General features: G+C 42.5%; 2 protein-coding genes and 1 long non-coding RNA gene across 4 annotated transcripts in view; 2 read left to right on the plus strand and 1 right to left on the minus strand.

Moving 5' to 3' along the window:
• LOC147269185 (uncharacterized) overlaps positions 1-25,876 on the minus strand; it is a 74,811-nt gene that overhangs the window by 23,474 nt on the left and 25,461 nt on the right. For both annotated transcript variants that reach the window (XR_015109502.1, XR_015109501.1), the window contains exons 2-4: positions 7,719-7,768; positions 7,425-7,577; positions 6,589-6,887 (exon numbers count right to left, since the gene is read on the minus strand). This is a non-coding gene — a long non-coding RNA (uncharacterized LOC147269185). The remainder of the gene's footprint in view (positions 1-6,588; positions 6,888-7,424; positions 7,578-7,718; positions 7,769-25,876) is intronic.
• obi1 (ORC ubiquitin ligase 1) lies at positions 13,544-19,266 on the plus strand. Its single transcript, XM_086180718.1, has 6 exons — positions 13,544-13,708; positions 13,893-14,026; positions 15,490-15,583; positions 16,010-16,231; positions 16,388-16,476; positions 17,608-19,266. The coding sequence occupies exons 1-6, from the start codon at positions 13,637-13,639 to the stop codon at positions 18,920-18,922; spliced, it is 1,926 nt and encodes a 641-aa protein (XP_086036844.1). The 5' UTR covers positions 13,544-13,636; the 3' UTR covers positions 18,923-19,266.
• On the plus strand, positions 19,945-23,258 carry pou4f1 (POU class 4 homeobox 1). Its single transcript, XM_086180730.1, has 2 exons — positions 19,945-20,638; positions 21,074-23,258. Exons 1-2 carry the CDS (start codon positions 20,516-20,518, stop codon positions 22,058-22,060), a joined length of 1,110 nt encoding a protein of 369 aa, XP_086036856.1. The 5' UTR covers positions 19,945-20,515; the 3' UTR covers positions 22,061-23,258.

A 25,876-nucleotide genomic window follows, 5' to 3' on the forward strand; every position in this document is an offset into this window, starting at 1 on the left:
TGAGTGGGCTCTGGATGCGACCTCACTCAAGGTCAGTGCCATCAGTGTCTGTGCAAAGTGAGACTTCAATGTCCTCGTGAGAAAGATAACAGGATCAATACGAAGAGAGGGAGAGTACATTTATATGTTGAACAAACCCAATGCCAGCTGCTGAAATGATACAGTCCATCAAGGTCTTCAAGTCTCATGAAAAGTCCTGAGGCAAAGGTCTGCTTGCTGGAAATATTCCAGGAACATTCCAAATTCAAACTTAAGCAGTGTGTTATCCCACTAATTAAGATGCGTGTCACTTAAAGAAACAGACTATTTTCCACCCGTCACAGAGCCAGACTAGACAATAGACACCCTTCTCTCCTCTATGTGTGTATTATGGAGCTGAGACCCACAGAGACCAACTTACAGCTAGTTAGCTTAGCACAGTGAATGGTCGTGGGTGGGATGTGTTAGCATACCTCAGTCAAAAGTCAACAGGTAAGGTTCAGGATCTTGCTTAGACCCAAAGTAATTAATCTCCGTCTCTTTTTCTTCTTACTGTCAACAAATGTTTGTTATGTTGCTCTAAGTTATAATGAGGTGCTGTGAGGCTGTGAGGTGCTGCCCCCAGTCAGAAAAGTAGTTCCAGCTCTGTACAATAGCTCACTATTTTAAATCCTTTTTCATACCCCAAATTAATGCACATAGCATGACACATTCCATAAACATATCTAGCATGCCTCACCCCAACAAAAATACTCCAAAGGTCCATAATGAACATTTGAACTAACTTATTAATAAGCTATGCGCGTTTTCTCTGTCATGAAAACTGATGTGTGAGGGTGTAGCAGCATCACAGAGAGGCGCTGTGTTAAATCACAGAGAAAAGCTGCTGTCCCCGACAGGGCCTTGTTAGTCACTCCAGATACACAATGACTGATGCCTCACAGGCAAACTAATTATCAGGTGCTTAACAGCCTGAACCTACAATCCAGCTGTTGTAGACCAAGGAGGGATAGGAGGTGCATGACCGCTTCCTTCATCTCCTCTGCACGTCCTCTTTTCCCCCTCTGTCTCTTCTCCATCTTTGTCTTACGATGGATCTTGTTTTCCGTTCACTCTCCTCGTGTCCTCTCCTCTGCTTCTATCCCCCTTCTCTCTGTTCTCCCAGAAAACCAGCTGGGAAACTGGCCTGGGGACATGAGCTAGAAGCATACAACCATATGCTAGATATTTTCATGGAAGGTGTGTGTGTAAAAAGCAAGTGGGGGAGGGGTATGACTCCTTGTTAAGATGTACTACAATGTAATAGCTAAGTAGGACATTTATCTGGCAGTGGTTTGCCTTCCCCTGTTGTGCTTCAGTGCTATCTATCCCACAGCTAAACGCCTTCAACATAGAGCTTTTCTGTTGCTTTCAAACACACACACAAGCACTCTCACACATTGCAAGTGCACAGGCAGACTGCTGAGAGGGAGCTGCTGAAGACACAGACGCAGCTTGCTCATTAGACAGTTTCTTCTTGGATTGAGGCCAAATATCTGCGGGTCATAAACTCACTGATGTAACAGGCGATGTAACTCAGTGATCTGAGGAAGTGTTCACAAGCTACACAGCTTTCTCTACATGGCCTTTTGTTTTCATTTAACACATCACCTTTTGTCCATGAATATGAGGAACAACATTTATCCAATAAAACCAACCTTATCATACTAGTACTATAAATCTCAATAGTCATTCTCAAGCCAAATCTTTTTTTTTAAATGCCCATCTCCTTGAAATTATATATAGCTTTACAGTTGATGTCGGGAGTGTGTAGACTGTCATGTGGGTCATCTATGATACACCTGATGTCACCAGCCTCTTATTTTTTACCTGCCAGATGTAAACTTTACCTTAAGGGTTTCTGACATGATCCCTCGCTGGTACCAGTAAAATTCTGATATTTTGTGTCATGAGCCTCTAAGATTAGCTACAAATTGTGGACATTTCACAGTGTAGTTCTTCAGTACAAGTCCTTTATTGGTAAAATTCCTTCTTATTCCTTCTTTTGAACCTGAAATATGGACAACAAAATTCTACCTGTTCCTGCTGCATCCTTGAAATAGTTAATCTACTGAGTCTGTCATGTTTTTGAGAAAATATTATATGAAATTGTGGTAATGTCACTCCAATCTCATCTATATGAGATTTTAACATGATTTTAATGCTAACTCCTGTTGAAACTCTGTGTTACTGGCTGCTACTCTTAACCAGATCTTCCTTGTGAAAGAGATTGTTGATCTCAATGGGACAAACCTGGTTAAATAAAAGCTGAACACACTTTTTTCTTCTCTCTCTCTCACACACACGCACACTCTCTCTCTCTCTCTCTCTCTCTCACAGACACACACACACACACACACACACACACACACACACACACACACACACAGATAGAACAGGATTAAATCATTATGGAATTAAAACCCCTCCCACATCTGCTATTGAAATATGAAACTACATCCAGGAGGCACAGTTAGCTTAGCTTAGCATTCCTTACTGTGCAGATGCTGGTATAAAATGAAAAGTCTCCCTGCCATAGTTTTTAACCTGTGCTGAGCTTTTTACCAGTTTGAATGGCACAGACACTCATTTAAAGCTTTTATGCACATGTAACATCATTATCATTTTACTGCTTTCTCAATTTCACATTTCTATTTTAGTAGCTTCCTTGCCAATCCAGCCCTTCACATATTTCCCTCCTTCAATCATTAACCCACCAGCTGGATAAATCAAAGCTCAGGGCAAAGAGGAGAACCCCAGACGTAGCCATTCAGATAAGAGGAACACCCTACACCAGCTTATTGCCTACAGTCTAGTGATATATGGATCAGCAGAGGCTAATAGCAAAGTATTGACAGGGAAATGGTGTGCTTATCCTGCCACTGCATGCCAGCGAGAGGTCCCCAAAGCAGATGGGATACACTTTAGGGAGAGGAGCGGGGGGGGGGGGGGGGGGGGGGGGGTGAAAGGATGAGGTAGAATTGTATTGGGACAAATTAGAGTCTTTATTGCTTTATTTCAGCTAATTTGTCTCTGAGTTGAGCCTACAAATACACACATATTTATGTGCCGTTTTTATACACCTGTAAATAGATTTTGACGGTTTCTGCATATTTTATCAATAATCTTATTTTTTTGACAGATTAAAAGAATGAAGCATATTGCCATAAGACTTTTTTGCAGTAAACCAGATTTGATCAAGACTTATGACTCTTTGGAGGCCACAAGGGCCTTTGCTCTTCAACCTTGTACCAAATATCCTCTTCATTGGCCATGTTCTTCCTTGACGGTACATTTGTCATGCCTGCACACAGGACGACAGAAATACAAAATACAGGGACTACAGCCAGCAACACTAAAAGGTAATAGATCAAGATGTAGGTTGTCCTTCCATTGGGGAGGGGGTGTTTAATGCCAGAGTCAGTAGGTTATCGCTTTGGGGCCTGCACCTTGCTCTAAGTGCCAGCTTTATCAAGCACAGCCAATTCTGCCTCTGACACAGCTGTGGATGCACAAGATGGGTCCTAATGGCAACACTTCATCAACCTCAGAGAACATGTACAAAGAAACCACAACCTTTTATGGCAGATAAAGATGCTGATATTGTTCACTTACTGGACCACAAGGCATAATTTGGCCCTCGGTGCACGACTGCTCTACTAGTTTAGAGTTTTAACTCTCCTTACTATATATTCTTGGAGACTGAATAGAAAACATCAAGGCAGAAAGACAATCTGACACACACACACACACACACACACACACACACACACACACACAATAATAACAATAATAATAATTTTCTTATATTGTTTTTAGAGTTTATGTACAGTGCCTTGAGTGTCTGGACAGGCGCCTATAATAGCAGTAACAAGTAAAAGATCCTGGTTCTGTGTATCAACTGGAGTTATCACTTCCTCTGTTGCATCACTACTGGATGGACAAGGCAACCACGAATGAGTAAATGATTGAATGAATGATTCAATAAGTGACAGCACGTTTAAAAGCACTTCAACTAATACCAAAAGTCATTCAGTGTTAAAAAAAAAAAAAAAAACATACAGAGGCAAAGCTGCCTGTTCATTAAAATTATACTTTTCCTCTTTGGAAAACTTGTGTTAGAGGAACGTTGCTTACACAGCCAAGAAATCTATAGTCAGCATTTTCCAGGTGTTTATATCCATGAGGTGGTCACAGGCCATGCTGACAGACACCCACGTTACCATGCATCTGAATGAATGAGTACCAAACACTTGACAGCATCCTGCCAGTGCCACATGCCTGTGTTCCTCTAAAGAAGACCACATATGACCATCTTTACATCTGGGCGCAAAGCACTGTACTGGGGCTTGTCTGTGACCATGATTACCCACTTGACATCTTTATAGCTCCATGGCAGACATCCTCTTCGGCATAACGAGAGAGAGAAACCCAGAATGCCAAAGTGGCCCCGCAGTGATGGTGAGGCCCATCAGAGTTTTGTGTTGAAATAATTAGTCTGCTTAGCTGCCATCTGGGCTGTAGTTGTTGGCGTGTGGCATGAGCCAGGTGCTTCATGGGTAATACCAAAGAGAGGCATACAGCAGATGTGCATGGATAGAGCTGCCCACCTTGGCACAGATCTGGAATCAGCTAACCCCAACTGAAATCTGAAGCAAATCCACTAGAGGGCATGCAGACATGGATGGTTTAGAGGGACTGAAACTTATCAGAATGAGTGCAGCCAAGTTCAGCAAAGACTTCTGCAGGAGACTTTATGATCTTTTAAGAAGAACTCAGCAACTCTGCAATCTAAATGTACTAAAATCTATGAAATTTCATTCTTGCCATTAGTTTGCTCAGTGACTGAATCTACGATAACCTTTCCCTCTATCAAACATAAAACACAAGCCAAACAAACCAAATCATCAATGCTCTTATCTATGAAAAGCAGGTGCCATTTAATTGCCGATCTGCCCTTACGCAGCTCCAAATCTGAGGAGGTTTAAACATTTTTTTGAGCACTCCAGGAACTTGATAAGGCCCCTGGATTTACTCGATGAGGTAGAAAGTTCCTGAGCAAGCAGCAGGCATGTGGTTGTTGTTCCCAAAGGGCTGGGAAACCGTATCTGCCCTGGAGGAGCATCCTCTTTGGTAAGCACTTCTTATCCAGGCCATCACTGCAGGCCGATAGAGGCAGGGTAATATCCAGTAACTGCAGCTTTATGTGCGATCCAATACTCGGATCAATCCCTGGGACGGGAGGATTGCCATTAACCCCAAGATATCTCTCTCTCTCGCTCTCTCTCTTGTTTTTTTGTGTCTCCTGGTGCATCTTTTACTTTGATACCAAAGCAGCAATTGTAAAATCCTTTTCAAGAAGGAAAAAAGGTTGCTGCTCTATGTGTTGGCCTGTGGCGAGAGCATGGTTTACCAGGCTTTAGCCCATGTCTCTGAATTCACACAAATCTGTCAAATTCCATTTTCAATAAAAGTGATGGTCAACCTGTGCAATGTCTCGGGTATATTTGTTATTTATTAATCTGAGAGAGTCTTCATAATAACTGTTGAGGCACACTGTGTGTAGTGTGAATATATATACAGTATGTGTAGGTGTGTGTACATTCTGTTTGTATTAGTAGGTAAAACAATGCAGAGGTTGGTATTTCTGTACCTCTAGTAAGATTAATAGAGAGTGTGAGTGTGTGTGTGTGTGTGTGTGTGTGTGTGTGTGTGTGCATGCAGCTTTGCACTTGAGTGTGTGTAAAGCTAGAAAGCTGGTTATAAAGAGATGTTGTGAATAGGAAGGAGACAGTCGGTTTGAGACTTTGTTTAAAACTCGCAATACTTCGGGGATTATCGCTCCATATATTTTCCCATGTGACTTAGCTGAAGAAAGATAGACTGAAGCAAAGATATGCAGCGCTGCAGAGCATCTGTATTCCTCTCACTGAATATAAATGGATAGTCACCGAAATTAGTTTCACACGCAGGTCTATTCTCATGTAAAAATGGCGTTACATTCTAAAAAATTGGAGTTACACATATTGTTCTGAGGTAACATTTTCAACGGAAATTCATCAAACAGAATGTAAATACATGGCACGAATATGAACCACTGGCTGTGTGTTATTTTTATATCACTATATTTTGAGTGAGGGGTTGACATAAATCAGTGATTAATTAATTTTCCCATCACTCATGATTTACTCTGACAAATGCAAAAAAAGATGCTGTGACACAGGTGCCATGTGAGTAGTAAGTTAGTTCATAAACGACTCAACTAGCGTAATAACTGCAAGTGGAACAACACCACTGCATTCCATCAAACCATGATATCATATCAGAAAAGATACTACTATATTCTAACAAGCATAGAACAATAAATTTCATTGGTGATAGTATAACCTCAAGAGAATTATGTAATTTCTGTGATTTACAATTTTTGAATTTTTTTCAAATCTAAAGAAGAGTAGAGGTTACTTCTTTACAAGAATAGTATTTTTCTTATTTTTGAATTTGAGTTGATCATTTTCTTGAAATGCAGAAATAAACAGTGTTTTCCTAACTAGTCTGAGAAGCTTGACTTACCTTGAATGAACCTTCTTTCAGGAGGGTCAGGACCCCAGAGCCTATAACGTGGACGTCCAACAGCAAAGTTGAGCACATCCTCTCTTTTCCTTGCAAACGTCAGAGGGCCACGAGGCGGTTAGCCGTGCTTGGCGACATCACAGCAAGAAGCATGGGTGCAAGAGAGCTGTCCGGTTGCGCTTGCAGCCGCCGTGTGTTGGAGGACTGGTCAATCAACCCCGGGAGCAGAGACAAGGGAACAGGCACACGGGGAGAAGGACTGTGTCGGAGTGCTGCAAGGCTTTTTCGCCTCTCCTTTCCTGAATGAAAGCAATCCCTAAGAGTGAATGGGTAATGAGAGACCGGCTCCTGAGATTTTAGCTTTCTTAATCATGTTCATAATTAATTCAAGAACATTGATAATTTCATTACATTCTTTTTGTCTTATCAATAAATGATGTGCCTGCACTTTTGGTCTTGTGTATACGGGAGAGAGGGAGGAAGAGAGGGAGAGAGGGGGACAAGTGAAGTAATACTGCACTAAAAGCACAAGAGATGGAAAATGATACAAACAGGGAAGTGGTAATTATAATCTTTGACCAAGCCACTGGCAGCACAATATGAAGTCAAGTGGCTACAAATAATTAATAAGGCCTCCTGGTGTATGTATGTGTGTGTGCGTGTGTTAGGGGTGGTGGAGAGGCAGCAAGGGCGAGAGCTGACAAATGTCTTTGGTACACGGCTTCACGCTCCTACTTTTAGTAGTTGTTTTTACAAAAATAAAACACGATACAGCAATTAAACATCATCATGTTTTCATCAACATTATGTTGTTGCTGTTAGATGGTTAGTCTCACCTTTAATGCTCCCCTTTGTTCAGGAGAGGAGGACGTCTGTCTTATAGTGCCCTTCAGATCCAATAAGGGCTCAGGTTTCGTGGACATTAGCGCACTGAAGCAGTTTTTAAAAGACCGCTCTCCTCCCTCCTTCCTCTCATCTTCACGTGCCCACTGTCGGGCCAAGAAAAGAAAACCAGGAAGAATCATTTACTGTCTTGTGGCATATATAGTTTCCAGTTATTTGGCAGCAGGAATAATGAGATAATATGCATTTTTAATAGTTCATCTTCAGACTATTCATTATATATTCACCTCCGTGCCTACTTGTTCTCCACTTGATCAGTCGAACTCTCTGGTCAAAACTGAGGTGAAAATAGAAAAAGAGAGGGGTGGGGGGGGGGTTATAGAGGAAATAAATGATATTATGGATATCTCTGTTTCCTAAAAATACCTTGAACGTGATGGAGGTGGAGGATGGTCCTGAGTCACAGCCTGCTCTTTTGCTCCAAAACAAGTAGATGGATGACTCCGAGCAGTCTAATGCGACAGTGAGTGATCGACCACTCTGTCATAGCTCTAATGTGCCACCAGAATAGAGGCTGTTTATTCTGATCAGCTCTTCCTGATCCATAATCATTAATCTACTGCAAAACAGGTATTTAAGGAGCAATGAGATTTGCTTTTTTATCTATTACCATGAAGATAAATATCTCAGGGCGGCACGGTGGTGCAGTGGTGAGCACTGTCGCTTCGAGGCAAGAAGGTTCGGGTTCAAGCCTCAGCTCCATCACGGGATCTTTCTGTGTGAGTCTCCATGTTCTCCCTGTTCCTGTGTGGGTTCTCTCTGGTACTCCAGCTTCCTCCCACAGTCCAAAGACATCAAGAGAGGACGAGGCTGATTGATACTCTAAATTGACTGTAGGTGTGACTGTGAGTGTGAATGGTTGTCTGTCTCTACGTGTTGGCCCTGTGATGGACTGGTGACCTGTCCAGGGCGAACCCCGCCTCTCGCCCGAATAGGTTCCAGCCCCCCCCCACGACCCTTAACACGATAAGCGGAAGAAAATGGATGGATGGATAAATAGCTCATGGATTTCATTTGTGTCTCAAAATAATTGGCTGGAGTATGTTGGCATGAAATCAGGGTAATTTGGCGACAGGAGCCGCACAGTGGCATGATTGCAAGGTTATTTGATTTCTGTCACATTCTAATGGATTTCAAGCACATGACACACTACAATATAGATTGGTAAAGCTATATGAGGCATTAGAGATTCAAGCACTTTATGTCCTATTTATTCCTTATGTGCCACAGGCCCTTGTCTTGAGATATGACCAGCTCAACACAAGAAACCTTTAATAAAATAAAAAAGTAAAGAGGGGAAAATAGAGATTTACAGCTGGCCATTTTGACAGTAGACTTGATATAAGGTGTTCATAACAAGTTTTGCATTTTATTCCTGGTCCCCTCACACACATTTTAATCATATTTTATGTGATCTATGTATGCAGCACTCATCCTCTCTCTGTCACCCAACCTCTCTACAGTGTCCCTCTTAAACAGATTGCTACAATACTTGTAATGATGGTCCTTCCCAGCTGTGCTGCAGGAGAGGAAAGAAGAGGAGAGGAGAGGAGGAGAGAAGAGAAGAGAGGAGGAGAGAGGGAGCAGCAGGCTAGTATTACCATAATACCCACTCCCTCCCTCCCAAGGGTCCCAAGGGCCCATGTGGGGCTGCATGGGGATGTGGGGTAACTCTGCTGAGGAGGGGACTCAACTGGCTGCCGGTCCTGCAGGCTGTGAGGATGTGTGTGTGTGTGTGTGTGTGTGTGTGTGTGTGACAGGGCTGAACCTGCCTTTGGGCAAAGTAATAAAAGCGCCACACACTGCTGGTAGTGATGGTGGCACTGCTGCTGTAGCTGCAGAGGAGGGGATAAATATAAACCAGGCCCGCATCAAGGAGACGGCCCCCCAGTCACGGCCTGACTTACATCCTAATAATTAGGCCCCTTTCCAATAAAACAGGGCTTTGTGGCCATGCATCTATTTTACTTGTTTGCCACTGCAGTGGGAGGGATGCATGGTCTGCTGCAGTCTCAGGATGAAGCTTTACGATGTTTTAATTTCACTGGTGTGGGGAAAGTTTATAGTTTAATTATCATCCTCAGAACTCCTGAAGCAACTGCTTTTCTTGCTTGCGAGCATCTCGTAGAACTAATATTTTATTTTCCAAAATTTCTTAAGTCATCAGTATTATATATCACATTATGCACTAAGGCCAGCTAAAATGTTTTCACATCAATATCATGATGTCTAACTTCTACCGCAATTATAATGAATAAAGGATAATATTATGTAGCATTTATACATTGTCCTTATAGTTGACTGACAAGATATGAACTGTAAATATGCTTAACTATGAAAAGAAAAGTATTAACAGAATTACCATAATGAACAGTCAGCAAGAGGTTCTAAATATTATTTGGGATACATTTTCTTTTAATTTTCCAGCTGTGGCTGTGGCAAAAATCTCAGTTTTTATGAATACAAGTAATTGCCCAGCCCTAGCATGCACCAATGACACTAAATTAATTAAAACACTTCTGAACTTGTTTAAATGAATCCAAGTATATGCGTTTGACTCCACTGTCCCTCATAATGGCTAAATTTATAACATGGTTTTGCTCTCTGTGCTTTGTTCTATAACATTTTAAAGTACACTGATGACAATTAATACACACTGGCATTACCACACACAAAAACATGTAATGTCTTTATGATTTATACACTTCTTCAAAAAAATATCAGAACTCAGGAACCATTTCACTGAAAAAATTATATTTACTGTAGCTTTCACTTACTCATCATCATCTTAAAGGCAAACAGATTCCCTATATTTGCAGCCACCTCTGGCTCCCTAGCTGATAAATCATTCCTAGCTAAATCACACTGATGTGTGATGGAGAGAGAGAAAAGTCAAGTTAGGCGGCGAAGGAGAGGAGCTGGGTGGGGTAGCAGTCGAGGCAGGGGGTTATCAAGCTAATTAAAGCAAGCATTTGTCAGAGATTAAGGCTTAAACAGAAAAGGTCATCTGAGCAGCAGAGCGCACTGTTACGCAGCCGTGCTCTTAGGGCAGTCTAAACCTTTCCAAGCTAAATGGTAAAGATGCTATTTGCCTCAGATCGGGGGGAGGGGAGACGGTCTCGACCAGTGGTGAGACTGACACTCGGGTCATTGGTTCCTCGCTGTCCATTACACATGCTGGTCAAATCTGGCAATCGGTGTCATTTAGGGATGAAAAATAAGCGCTTGGACAAGATCAATAGTTGCAGCCATGATTAATTGACTGTCACCGATTAATGAGTCGCCTGTTGCAAAGCAAAGTAAGCTCAGAGGGACAATGGGATTTATCTATTCAGTCACTCTTTTCACTTTTATTTGTGGTTTCTCTCATCTTCCAGCAAAAACAACTTAGATGCATCTGAAGTTATTTGCGGCAAACTGGAAAGCGTCTACACACAAAAACTGTAATTTGAAGTACTTATGATATTGAGACAAATATGGACTCCAATGAAAGATGTTTAGCTGGTGAAAAACATCGATGTTGTTTTTTTTACGTCCAATCAGAAACTTTTGCTGAAAATATTTCTACATCTGGATATCAAATCGTTTAAATATACTGGTAATTTTACACACAGCAAACGATGAGATCACTCCCTCTATGGCGACACTGAAACATAATATCAGATTTACAACAAGCGATAATGCATTTAACTTACATTGTCTTTATCAGTGACTAATAATTCTAATTCACAACAGAAGTTCCCATGAAGTTTATGACGACGAGTGACAACACAAGGTGGCTGTTGATCGATTACATATTACAAACAAACAACTGCCGTGATGTTTTTAAACTGGGATCAGTGTAAAAGCTTGTTTTGCAGTCGGTCAGTCAATTGTAATCCTATTAGATCCTGAGAAGATGTCCTGGTTTGAGATAAATGAAGCGGGGGACATGTTGGTTTAGATATGAGTAATGGCTCTGGAGGGAAAGCATGGTGGGGATGCCATTTGTAGTGGAGACAATTCTAATTTTAGATCTTGCGGTATCATTTTTCATATTTTTTCTGTGATGTGGGTCACAAAATATTAGACATCGATATCTTCATTACAGACGAGATCAAATCCAGGAAGACAAATTCATGCAGAGGTTTTCTCTATTTGTTACTGAGCATAATGTGGATTTACTGTGAATTTCATCGGTGTATTATCAATACAGAGTAATCGAATCAATAAATATGACAAACTAAACAACAGTATATTAATATTGAGAGCACATGGTGATTTCTACCCAGCCAGTGTATCACCGCTGCAAGTTTTACCTTAACTTTTCTTGAATAAATACAAAGAGGAACATCTGCATTTGTTGACAGGCTAATTTTAATACAAATATGAAGAATATGTATACTGCCTCATCTGCAAGCTGAATATTAAACCTTAGGAATCTTTTTTATAGCACAAGCTATTCTAGGCTCATATAATTTTATTTTCAAGCGTATCATGCAAATCCCACCCCACTGTAAACGGCCCTCTCAGAAGATGTACAAAATTGACTTTCCCCTTGAACCCACGTGTATATATTTGCTCTGGAAAATGCTGCACCCTTCACTTGTACCTACGCAACTTTCACTTGCACATAATCGATTACGATGATGTTAAAACAGTGCTGAAGGTGAGTTGTTCAGTTATAATGATACTTATTTTTGGTCAGTTGTGAGATTTATTTATTCTTTTTTTTTTTATTACAATTTCCAAAAAAACTGAATTGTTTTTAATGTTTATGTTCTGGTTAACCACAGGGTCTGGTGTTGTCATTCCAGCCAAAAAACAAGAGCGTCACTGAGAAGCAGGATGACCCAATAAGCTTTTTATCTCAGTTACACTTTTTTCATAATCAATGGACAAAGCCACAATTGCAATAAAGCCAACAATCAAGGACTCAAATATGAAAGATGAAGGTTGATGTAAACCATAACCACAGAAGCAATATTTAGATAAAAAATCAACTGTGAATTTGAATCAGTTTGTATTGATTGTGTTGAAGAAGCAGCCCAGACACCGATGATAAACTTTGCAATAACATTTGAGATTTGCCTATTTTCTGGGAATATACTATTGCTTACTGCCATATGTACATAAAGTAATTGCAAAACACACATGTAAATTGGTCACTGACTCCAAGTCTGAAAGATGAACATACTTAAAATGCAGTTTAGTTGGCATATAATATAGACAACAATATAGATGCTGAAACCTTGAGAATGAAAGCATGTATCAGTCCTATAATGTGAACATTTCTGTCCCTTCTCCAAATTCCCTTTTTATACTGAGGTACATAGCGTGAAATCAAAGTGACGTACAAAGACCAACATCAAAAAAATGTTCTCAAATGTTCTCAGTAAAACTAATTTAATGGAACATCGTTTATAAAGCTTGGAGCATTTAATATTTTTCAATCAAGCGGGAAGAACCGTGGGCCGCGGGGACTCGCTGTTGCCCCTTGAGGTGAAAAGTGGTACGACATGAGAAGCTGCCGCTAGTTTGTTATAAAAATGATCCCCTCACAAACTACTGGCCAACTGTTCGGTGTACACATGAGAGCTGTCACTGCAATGTGACGCTATATTCTTCAGTTTTCACCACTTCTATCAACCTCGGTCCGGTGGTGACACATTATCTGGGTAATGTTCGCACTGTGTGCAAAGTTTTAGCAAACATATGTTGAAGGCAATAGAAATATGTGGAGGTCATTACAAAAGTGTGAAAGTAAATATAAGACTCACACTAGAGCACACGAATCCAAATTCTGTTCCATGTCTGGATCAATTTACTGCTGTGCCATGCAGTTAATTGACAAGCTCCGGGCAGTCAAATCCCATAGCAGACCGATAAAAATATATAAGAATATCTATAATTAGTTTCTTTGTTTTCATTTTATTTATTGTTGCTTACTCTGCCATTTAACGTTATGACCTGTTCTACTTGTCGAACTACATACAATTAATTGGATTTAGAGCGTCGAAGCTCCGTTTTACATTTTGCGTATGTCTTTTTGACTATTCAGACTTTCCGTAGTCCTAAGCTTTGGCGCGCGCCTCCGAGGTTTCTGGTGGGAAATTTGTACCTTCTCCGGGGACGCGTACGCTTGTGTTGTATATTGCTGTGAAACATGGCTCTCAACTTTCAGACCTCTACACTTTGTCTGACTTTGCCGATATCGTGCCAAATATGTCTCGGAAAGGTAACTGTCGTTCTGGTTCAAATAGCCTCCTGCAATCGATAAACAAAGATGATGTAGTGGACACAAGACGACTCCCATGCGCGTCCATCCTAGCAAGTTAGCTGATGCTAGTTGGTGTCATTGAATGAGTGTTATTTATAACAGAACTAGTTAATGGCTTTTACAACTTCTGAATGGGTTACAGGTCCGGCAGCCGGTGATTTGTGCCAACCACCACGTGTTCTGCTCATCCTGCATGGAAACATGGTTGAAGAAAGCTAGCCAGTGTCCCACATGCAGGGTCCCCATCACGGCAGAGAACCCCTGCAGAGAAATCATAGGAAAGTAACGACACACACACACACACACACACACACACACACACACACACACACACACACACACACACACACACACACACACACAGAGGACCGAAGAATTTATGTGAGGTTTTAAGGTTGAGTTATCGTGAATAGCTCCTGTTGTGTGTGTGTTTTATCCTGCTGAATGATATTAATCAATTTGAAACTTTTCATTGATTAACTACATGATCAGTTTGGTCACACTGGGTCCAGCAAGTATTTTTGTTCCTAGGAATCCTCACATCTCTCATACTGCTCAAGCAAATGAATCAAGTGAGAAAGATCAAAATACATCATTGTTGGATAATGAGTGAATGGCCAGTTTCCTCTCTCAAGTACCAGGTCTAATGGATGTCTAATATGGATACATTTATTGAAATGGCTTATAAGTACCATGCTGGCTGTCACAGGGGGCAAGGCGGATGCATCTTAGACAAGTCGCCAGTCCATCACAGGGCACTGCGCTTGTTGCAGCTTCTTCTGGTATAGATAAGGGATGGATGCTTACCATTGTAAATAAGTTACATTTATATATTGCTGTCTGGCTAAATAGCTTGCTACTTAGATACAGAAATGAAATAAGAGGTAGCGATCCGAACTGCTCGCCTTTCACAAGTGAAGACTGCTCTGCTCGAGTCTCACTAAAAGCTAAAGCTACTAATGCACATCTGATTGCATGACAAGTGCTTGAGTTTGACTAAAGGACAGAGGAACACTCCCTTCATCTCTTTAATTATCAAGCTTATGTGATTCCTCTACATCATCAGAAATGTCAGGCAGACAGGGGATTAGCAGTGGAGATGTTTAGGATCTGATGATAACATGCATGCTTGCTTGAGTTCTGTTTCTTTTCTGCAATATTTTAGGATTGTGAAATTCTTGTTGAAGCTAATTAATGTTCCCCAGTTGCCCCTGTTTGTTTGTTAGTTAGTTAGTTTGTTTTGTTTGTTGATGTGATCATGTGAGAGCTCCTTTCCTGGCTGATGAAATTGGGTGCTTTGAGATTGTGCAACAGTATTGTTGTTAGAATAATCAGGTGGCTGTAATACATCAATTTGTCTGATCAGATAAAAATGATAAACAACTACACCCAAGTAAAATGATTTTATAAAATCAATGTATGATTTGAACCGAGCTTTATGCTAAAATGGCAGTCTTCTCACTCGTGTGTGTGATAAACAATTCTATCTGCAAATCTGGAATAATGTGATATTAAAGGGAAGGCTGCACATTTTACAAGGCACGGAGAGTCCTGTTGAACAACACTACCTGCAGGTGACATCTGGAGTTCAGAGGGAAAGGCCTCCTCTTGTCATAAATATTTGGTATAGCAGCTGCATAAAAAATACAACGAGGGGTGTGTTCAGACCAGCGCTTAACAGAAAACCTTTCACAGAATTATTGAACCTTGCCTCATGTTGTCTGAATACGTTCTGTTAAAGGAGGCACAAACGAGAGCGATCACAGTGAGAGCCCCTCAACGAGGAAATGTCTCCGGAAAACCAGGGGAGAGCTGCTTCTACGTGAATATGAGGTATTGACCACTCATGGCATCCTTACTCTGGATCCAAGGATGTATTTTTTCAGAGCAGAAACTTTCTTTGTGTCCTTATAAAGTTTATGGAACAGTAATCTGAATTTGAGGCCTGAAATATTAGTATGATTTTGTTAGGTCTTAGAATTTGTGATAAGAATGTTGAGTTAATGTTACTTTTGACAAATTGCACGAGATCAGTTTAGCCTTTCTAAATGTGTTTTTGTGAAAACTAAGTATTGATCACACAGTAACAAAAGTACAAATCCAGCATAGAACCAATAACCACTAATACCACTCCAGTTAAGCTACATCCCCCCCTCAGAAACAAGCCATATCTAAGAGTAATAGAAATAAATGAATAAATAAATAAAGCAAATATTTAGCAAGTAGCTCTATGATGACTCATGCATTTTGTTCCAATAGGAGGAAATTGAAGGGCTCCTCAGAGAAAATGAGGAGCTGAAAACCAAAAACCACAGCCTGGAGTTGCAGCTGAAGACTGCGTTGGATCCCTGCAGTATTAATGCAGTGGAAACAAATGACAAAAGTGTTGATCCCTGCATCCTGGAGGAGTGGACCAACAAGCTGCGAGCCGCCAAAGATGTTTGTGATAAAGTGAAGCAGGATATGGACAAGCTAAAGGAGGTATGCAACCTTTAATCTTTCATAAATAAAAGCCGTCTACCTTGATTGGCAGACACAAAAATAAGCGAACTAAGTTTCTGTATGGCGCAAGAACAACAGCAACCACTGTGGAATTATCAGTAACGTCCTGCAAGTATCTTTATGTTCCCCCCTCAGGCAAACAAGGCTTTGCGATCACAAAATATCGACCTCGTACAAGAGAATATGAGACTGAAGGCAGAGGTGGCGAGCAGATCTCCGCAGAAGTAAGTATCGCTCTTGTGTTCCTTGCTTTTGACTTTTTATATTTACCGTCAAGCGTCATTTTTTTTGTTCCATGTACAAATTTACATTCTTGGTAATTTACTGCTCATGTTTGACTAACTTTTGTTAGAATATGGTTTAACATGAAAAGGGATGAGCAGGTTTGTGTTACTTTATCAGTCGACCAATAAAATAAACAACACAAAAGCCCAGTAGCAGTTCTTCTCCCGTCTGACCTTGTAAACAGTATGTGTAAGAAAAAGTCTCAATTAGAGTTTCCAAGTTGGTGACAAAACTAACTGGGGTTAGTGGTACTTTAGTGGCGTTGTGTGCTATGAGGTTCTTCAATTCAATGTGTATTTCAATGGAAATGACACTAAGGCTTCATGTCCACCGAAGTGTTCTGTCCAGATAAAAGTGCTCCTCTTGACAGCCCGTTGGAGGTGCAGCATTTGGTTGCTATGATACGGAATGACAGCAGACGTGAGAGTACTTCCTTCCGTCCTTGCTCTGGACGGACCACAGAAGGAGAGGAGATAGACCTGCTAGTCCCTGTTGGTTCATAAGATTTTGAAGCCGAAGAAACGTTTTTGGTTCAAGTGCTCGTCCGTTGCTGCTCAGGACTCGTACGTGACCGTTCGTCATTGCGTTTTGTTCCAACCCCTTTTAACTAATTGGACGACTGACTCAAGGATGACAGTGACGACTGCTGTGTTTTACTCAAAGTTGAACACTTATTTTTACTATTGGCAATTGCAAAACACCACTGGAAAGATGCCCAGTGCCTTGTCACCCTGCTGGTATAGTTCCATATTCTAAAACCACAATGCTCCCTTTGAAAACAGTAACAAAGAGTTTCTGGCTTGAGGATAACAGGTCCTGGTGCATGCAGGCCCTGTAGACGCCCATGGAGGTCTCTAAAGTTAGTAACCTAATCAGAAGTCGGTCTATTTCCTGTCAAATTAATCAAGTTTACAGAGCGTAGACACGTTTATTTTTATCTCCAGAGCTTGATGAAATATAGGAACAAATATGATGTGTCCCACAGATAAACCTTCTGCTTTTCTTTCCTCACGTGATAATGTTTGAAATTCTTCCTGTATAAAAGAAGCATCATCCTGATCTCTCTCCAGGTTTGGCCGTTACACAGTCGCAGCCCTGGAAGCCAAAATCCAGCAGTACGAGCGTGAAGTGGACCACTTAAAGAGAGCTCTGGAGCGTAGTGACCAGTACATCGAAGACCTGGAAACTCGGGCCAGACAGTCCAAGAAGCAACATGTTGAAATGCAGGAGGCGTGCGGGAATAGCAAAGCTCTCACACAGCAGCAGAAAATCAGCATGATGATGAGAAGCTTGAGCGATAAAGAGAGGGGGTCCATCTGCACCAATCCAGAAGCAGAATGTCGAACAGGTTCTAGAAATCAAAGTTTGGTGTTCATGCCGTCTACAGACCACAAGGATTTCAGTAGGAATCTGAGGGGAGAGCAGAAAGGTGAGGACTCCCCTGACTTCTTGCCCTCGACTCCATCCTCAGCCTTCCGTTCCCTGACATTGAGAAGCCCTGGGGTGCGTGAGAAGAAAGTCGTATTTAAACCCACATCTTATCTCCGGAGGCTTGATTTTGATGAAATTCCTAGTCCTGGGAAGAGAACTGTGGAATTGAACAGCCTCGATAAATTCCAAAAATGCTTGCCTTTGAAAGTTGACACAGATCCTGAAGAGTCTGTTTTCTGGGGTCCTTGGCAGGGATCAAAAGCTAATGACCCATCATGTCCTGGTCCAAGTGAAGACAGCTTAGCTAAAGGTTCTGTATCCAGCACTCTTGCAGCAGATGAGTCCAGCGAGGCCTCTATGGACGCTGCTTATCTTGATAAAATCTCAGAGCTGGACTCCATGATGCTGGATGGGGAGAGCTCCAGTAGCCGGAGCTCTCAGCTCTCTCTGGCATCCTCCCCTCCTGCATACTTGGACAACACTCTTGTCCCAGAACCTCGCACCTGCTCCAGTGTTGTGACAAGCCGCAATGGCAAACATGCAATGGAATGTGACCAGCAAAGCCAGCCATCACATGACATCATGAACGGCAGCATGAGTAACAAAGAGGCAGCGGAAGACTTTGCAGGAGAAAGTTTTTCTTTGCTGGAGTCAGATGGGGAGAGCGGTGTCCCTGGCTGTGCTGAGCGCGGAGGGGCCTCGCAGACTGAAGAGCTCTCTTTTGATTTGCTGTTTGATCCGCTAGAAGAGAATAAGGCTGGTCCCTCTGGCTCTCTGAGTCCAGCAGGCCAACACCAGGATCAGGAGAACCCCTCCTCCTTCACCTGCTGCACTGGTAAACCTGTGAACACATCAAGAGACAGACACACACTCGGCATTGGCCAGCCAACAAAGAGAAAGTCGCACAGTCCCTTTAACACAAGCAGTCCCACAAAACTCTCAAAGCTCATGTGAATGGTTTGGAAACCTGTGTTCTCTGTGTACGCCGCGCCGGATTGTGTTTATTGATGCATGCGTGACATTTACTTTACATGTTGCTTCAGAATTGTGATGCTTTTGTATGTGTTGACAAAAATGACTTGAAGGTTTTAGAGCAGCAGTCTGTTGTCCTCGTAGAACCAAGATGTGCTGACACTCATCGTTCAGTCTACCTGCACGTGTCTTGTTCGAAGCTGTTAAATAAAAATGGTCGCCATGGCTAACGTTGAAACATCAGGCGCGACTGAGCGAACACAGTGGTTCATCGTGAAAACGCCATGTTTGTGAAAGGAAGGTGACTGTAGCCAGTTGAATTAAAACTGCAGAGCATTGAGAAACAATGGAAGAAACTTTTTGATTTTTAAATTTTTTTTTTAATCATTTACAGCATCCTCATTAATTCATTCATCCACTGGTTCTTTGCATGAGATTGGATGGACTCAAGAGAAAGTTGCTATATTTATTTATTTTTTTCATATTTTTATTTTCACTGGAATTTCAGATTAAGCCTGGACAGGAATGATAACCTTTTTTTTTTTTTTTTTCATTTTTAGGACTTCCTGATGCCACTCATTACAATGATTAAGTGGCTACCATTAAAAGTGGAAAATCAGTGCCCTTTTTACCCCAATGAACGCACGATAATGACACACATTAACCTCACGCACAGTAACCGGATTGTAGCAGAAAGCACCTTATTTATTATGCAAATTTAACGATATGTATATTTCACATAGCACTAATCGCCGCATGAAATTTTAATTGGGCAACCATTGTGGTTTGAGTAAATGAAGTGTTAATTCATCGAGATTAATTTAAGTAAAGACTGTGTACAAGGTGACGCTGGTGGATTCAATCAATTTGTTCAGTGTTCATCTGGTGATGATGGGCTGTGATAACGCTCGGTTGAATTTAAGAGTTAAAATGAGATGTACTCGGTTTTTGGCCTGATATCCATAAGATTCGCTTGAGTTATGCCGTTGCCATGTGTTCTTTTGTTCCTGTCCTGGTAATTTAGCATTAAGTAGCATTCACAACTTTTTCTCTCGTAATTCTGTAATAGGAAATAATTGAAAATCTTAAGTACACGGCCTGTATAGTGATGGAAGGCAGCGGGGCCGGCGCAGCTCCGTGCCTGGATGGAGTGGAGTGAGCCCTTATAAACACAGGCGTCTAGTCTCCTGATGTTACCGCCTGCCCTGTGAGCAATTTTTTTTTTTTTTTTTTTTTTTTTATATCTGTCAGCCTGCTCACTGTTCTGGCAGTTCTTGTCTCGCGAGAGCAGCCGAGCACGGGCTTGACGAGATCTGAGGCGCTCAGGTGTAAGAGGCTCTCTCATCCCCAGCAGTGGGAAACAGTAGACAGATAAGTGCGTCTGAGAGACTGCAGGCATCTCTGTGATCTCCGGGCTCAAGGCTACACAGCCAGCATCACCGCGGCACCACCGGATAGGCAAAGGGATCAGTGTCTATCTATGACTGCTCTCCAGCTCCTGTAGCCGAATCCCCCCCTTCTCCTCCTTCTTCTTCTTCTTCCTCCCGTGCACTTTAATTGGAGAAGCTCGCCAAGATGATGTCCATGAACAGCAAACAGCCGCACTTCGCCATGCATCCCTCTTTACCGGAGCACAAGTACACCACCCTGCATTCCAGTTCGGAAGCTATAAGGAGAGCCTGCCTACAAACTCCACAGGTAAAATTCCAAACACACCCCCCCCCAGAAAAACTTCGACTTTGTCCCAATTTCGTGCCTAGCTGCATGTGTGGCTGAACGGCGTCTGTGCGTAATAACAAGCGCTGCTCCGAGGCGCATTCAGCAAAGACGCGCGCTTAATGTTTTTTTCATGTGTTCCTCAGCAATCACTCGCGCTGCCTGTGATCTTTTTGAAAGCAGGCTCGCGCGGAGCCCGGCTTTACAGTTTTTGTTTTAATTTTTATGACTCGCCGCTTCTGAAGGAATATCCCGGCTGCGTTATGTGTCGCCAAAAGTCCCGACTGACAGATGCATTTATTTATGTTTTTTTCCCCCTCCTGTCTCCTTCTTTTCTGCACCGTGCCTTTTCCCTTTTCTCACCAATTTCACACCCCTTCATTCCCAACTCTCCTTCGTTTTTTTTCGCCTTTGCAGCTACAGAGCAACATATTCGCGAGCCTGGATGAGACCCTGCTGGCCCGGGCCGAGGCTTTGGCGGCTGTGGATATCGCCGTGTCCCAGGGTAAGACGCACCCGTTCAAGCCCGACGCCACCTACCACACGATGAGCACAGTGCCATGCTCGTCTACGTCCACTGTGCCACTGGCCCACCACCATCATCACCATCACCATCACCACCAGAACCTGGAGCCCCCGGACTTAATGGACCACATCAACTCTTCGTCTTTGACCCTGATGTCCAGTTCGCACGACGGGGCCGGTGGAGGAGGTGGAGGAGGCGGCGGAGGTGGCGGCGGAGGGCTCATCTCCACCGCCTCTGCCCACCCGCACTCTCACATGCACGGCTTGAGCCACCTCTCCCACCAGGCTGCTATGGGGATGAACTCGCCTCTCACCCACCACGGACTCTTACCGGGCCATCATGGGGGGAGTCAAGGCGGTCATGTGCTCACTAACTCCGGACTGCCCTCCATCAATGACTCGGACACAGACCCAAGGGAGCTGGAAGCGTTCGCGGAGCGCTTCAAGCAGCGGAGGATCAAGCTGGGGGTGACCCAGGCGGACGTGGGAGGCGCCCTGGCTAATCTCAAAATCCCCGGCGTGGGATCTCTGAGCCAAAGTACAATTTGTCGCTTCGAGTCGTTGACTCTGTCCCATAACAACATGATTGCGCTCAAACCCATTCTCCAGGCCTGGCTGGAGGAGGCCGAGGGGGCCCAAAGGGAGAAAATGAGCAAACCTGACATTTTCAACGGAGGGGAAAAGAAACGCAAGAGGACCTCGATAGCGGCACCGGAAAAGAGGTCTTTGGAGGCGTACTTCGCGGTACAACCTCGACCGTCGTCCGAGAAAATAGCAGCCATAGCTGAGAAATTGGACCTGAAAAAAAACGTGGTGCGAGTGTGGTTTTGTAACCAAAGACAGAAGCAGAAGAGGTTGAAATTTTCCGCTGCACACTGACGGGCAAAGAGAAGAGAAAAAAAAAAGGGAAACAAAAGTTGTGTGACTGAATTTGGGGACCAAGAGACACTGAGACACCATTTTCAGTCTTTTTGTCTCCAGCGACTTTACACGCTGGTGCACAATGGGCTTTAGATACCCGGTTTATGAGGCTTCATATATCTTGTTTATTTTCACGTTATCGGTGAATGTGAAGTATGCAAATAACAGATTACACGAATTTCGCTCAATTGAGGGAAAGTTTAGCGACGTCGACATTGCCTTTTACAACACGTGGAAAGAGGAAATTTGCTTGATAGCGAGTTAATTTCTCCGAATAGGCCTATTATTTGAATTATAGCCATTTACGAATTACCTCATTGATTGTTGAGCTGTGTTTTCGGTTTGATTTTTTTGTCGTTGTTGGTATAGAATAATCCACAAAGCTGTTTATTTATTCTTCTGATAATTTATTATTTGGAGGCTTGGAGGCTGCTAAAAATTCAGTTGCAATCTCTTAACAACAACAAAAAATAGGAAGAGGCCTGCATGAAATCCTGATTCACGGGCTGTATTTAGCCTCTATAGGCTGTCACGTCTATAGATATATTTATTTTGAATTTGCACAAAAGACCCTTTAGGTTTGGTTCAAATGGTTTTGTATATACAGACATCACTTTATTCGAGTTGAGCTACTGTGTTCCGCAAATAAATTGGCAGAAAAAAAGAAGGAAAAAAAGAGGAAAAGTTCCAATCCGAGTCAGAGAACACTAGCTGATGATAATGTCCTGTCCTGTGTTTCAGTTTGCAGTGCAAACACTCTATGCATTGGAAAAAGAATCACTCGGTACAGTAGAGCTGTCTACTGCTATGTCGTGGATGGTGTAAGTCACTGTTAAATGCCTGTTTTCACGTTAAGATCACCACGTTGTTTGTCGTGTTACTTGTTACGGAAACGTTGTGTAAGTAATATTTTTTACTTTGTGCACACAAGTATGTTTACAAACCTGCGGCGACATGTGCATCATGGAAATGTCCCACCGTCTCCTTCCTTCCTTCCTTCCTTCCTTCCCTTCCTCCTTCCTTCCTCCCCTCACTCACAACTCCTCCTTTGTTGTCCTTCTTCTTTCATTGGTATTCTTCATCCTGTACGCCAAATTCAACAGGGAGGTGTGTTCCAGCAATCTTCTAATAAATTGAAGAAAGAAAACGATGCTTTTCTTCTTGTGACTGGGCCTACAGTGACCACGGTCACCCACGGTGATTGCTGACACGTTATGGACACAAGGCGACTCAGACCGAAGTGTTATTTTATGTAAAACAACAACAACAACAACAACAAACACGTGTTTCCGCTTTTTGTATTTCTAACACGAATATCCACCACGTCGTTTTAAGAAATATGGCATTGATAAGACCTCTTTAGAAAATATGGGTAAAAGATATGGGCTCTGAAGGATATCGAACATTTGTTCCAAATAACTACTGCTACCATGACGTTAATCTTAATAACAATAACTGCGTAGACAAAGTTATTCTTTAAAATGTCACAACGTATTTATGTAAGTCACTGTATGTGAATAGAAAGGGTGACGAGATGAAATAGTTAAACACAACAGGCTTTAATTGCAGAAGAATAAATTCCAATACGCGAATTAACCGTGCGCGCGCGTCTCCTCCGCAGCGTTGACGCAGGCGGAAGCAGCGATGAAGTTCGACTCGAGCGTCTCAGGAGAAGCGACAATGTTGGTTCTTTCCTCAAATCCTCCAAAAATATTTCTATTCTGCCAGATTTTTTTTTTTGTTGGGGGGGGGGCGGGATCTGGTTTCCCCCTACATTTATTAATAAAACGGATTTTGAAATGCGCATTTGGGTGATGTAATATTAATAGCGATTTGCTGCATTAAAATGCAGAAAGCTACCGGGGTTTCAGAGGAAGCCGCAGTTTAACAGAGACAGCTTCTCTTATTTAGCTTGTAGCTTCATGGACAAGCGAATGAATTATTCCACAACTATTGTGCATTTTTTTTTATCGTTTTAGTCACTCTGAATGTTATTTTTAAATGAAAAAAACAACAACAACCTTTTCGTGTACTATGCTACCATCGCTTTCAAAAACAATCAAAAATACATAACCAAAAGTCGTTTTTCCGCCAGATTGGCGAAATTGGGGGTCTCGTTGCAAAAGTAAAAATTTCCCACACTCATTATTTTTTCCTTTCATTGCTCCACCGGATCTATCAATAATCTGTGCCCGCGTCTCCTCATCTAACACGAGGGCAACACAACAACAGCACAGCGCCACATGGCAATAATTTCAGCACCGCGAACAGCTCCGGAGTGATGCATTATTGAAGAGCTCTATCAAACAGCTCTGGGCTGCTGTCTCTGCTCAGCGGCTCTGGATGAAGTCGGACTGTCTGCCTGCACAATAGCCTCTAATATGTTAATGGCCGTAGGGGATGCCGGAGGTGCCGTCCCCAGCTGCCTCGCCTGCCATATGTCAGCCGGTTAGGACGGAGCCTTCTATTAATCAGAGGGAAATTTCACCGTTCAACTCACCGATATCACAACCCGTCGGGCTCTATCAATAAGAGGCCCGGTCTGATAGTAAGGTACGGTCACTGGGCCTGACCCGGCCTTCCGCACCCCGACCCGCTCTCACTGAGCACGAGTCACTTCCGCTTGTTCCCTAATAACGCTTTGAGTCTACCGCAATGAATTATACATGGCGACAACAAGAATACAATCAAAACAACCTGTGTGGTAAAATCAACTGTCATTATTATTATTATTATTATTATTATTATTATTATTATTATTATTATTATGTAATTGTGTCATCCCTCGCTTTCATCTCCTCTCCTTGGTTTTCTTGGCGCAGGCCGCAATGGATTCATCAAGGAGCCCACGAACGGATCTCATAACTTAATTCCTTCAGGCTACTAGTCAGGGGAGTAATTAATCTATACCGTTGATGTAAATAAAAGGAAATTGGATTCCTGACAGACGAGATGAGAGAGTCTCTGACACAACGTCGCCAAATAATGATTTCAGCACACGTTATGGTAACGCAGTCGCTGAGATTTACGAGCGCAAGACTTTTTCTGGCTCTGAGCGGAAGGAAGGAGGCCTTCCCTAATCGCAGCTGTTAGGAGCTCAGGTTAAGATGGATTGGATCATTATAATTACAATATTACACCCTAAAAGGAAATGGGTTCAATGGAAATACTGCACCGGCTCAGTTTCTTTAAGTTGGTTTAGTCGTTCTTTTCCACATTGTTCAACTTCGGCTCTATCTTAAAACAAAAATGAGAGCTCCCGCCGAGGGCTCTGCTGATCCAACAATGCGCAGGAAGCCTGGCCTTTGGACGGAAATGTCAAACCGGGGATGTGGAGGGGAAGATCCCCCAGATCTGCGCTCATTTCCCATTATATTTGCTCAGTAATCCGCGGTGGCAGCCCTCCATCGCTCGGGACCCGGTTTGAGAAGCGAGGCTGTTGACACAGGGGTATATTTCAATCACAGAGGGTTCAAAGTCAGACGAACAACTTATTTGTCTAATAAATCCGTCATTTAGTAAGAAAAATATTTGATCTTGAGGGGCTGACCTCTTGTCATGTGGCCACTGATGCTTCAAGGATATGCAGGCTGCCTGCATATCAAAAATCACAATTCAGCCTATAGATTCCCATTTGTACCGCGCACACAAATACATCAAAGTGTGCCAGCAGACATTTTTTTCTTCCAGCATTTGCGTTTGAAACTCCAGCTGGAGGACTCACAGACTTCTAATGGAGAATAAAGCATGGAACAAGTGAGACGACTTGATTCT

Source organism: Aulostomus chinensis, chromosome 2, assembly GCF_037954235.1.
Source record: "Aulostomus chinensis isolate RoL2024-O1b breed Wild chromosome 2, RoL_Achi_v1.0, whole genome shotgun sequence".
In the NCBI taxonomy this organism is placed as follows: Eukaryota; Metazoa; Chordata; class Actinopteri; order Syngnathiformes; family Aulostomidae; genus Aulostomus; species Aulostomus chinensis.

Excerpts from the sequence above, each read along its gene's own strand:
- pou4f1 (XM_086180730.1), top strand. The coding sequence starts at position 20,516 with ATGATGTCCATGAACAGCAAACAGCCGCACTTCGCCATGCATCCCTCT. Across the intron at positions 20,639-21,073 it reads CCTGCCTACAAACTCCACAG|CTACAGAGCAACATATTCGC; the intron begins GTAAAATTCCAA and ends TCGCCTTTGCAG.
- obi1 (XM_086180718.1), top strand. The coding sequence starts at position 13,637 with ATGGCTCTCAACTTTCAGACCTCTACACTTTGTCTGACTTTGCCGATA. Across the intron at positions 15,584-16,009 it reads TGCTTCTACGTGAATATGAG|GAGGAAATTGAAGGGCTCCT; the intron begins GTATTGACCACT and ends TTGTTCCAATAG. Across the intron at positions 16,232-16,387 it reads ATATGGACAAGCTAAAGGAG|GCAAACAAGGCTTTGCGATC; the intron begins GTATGCAACCTT and ends TTCCCCCCTCAG.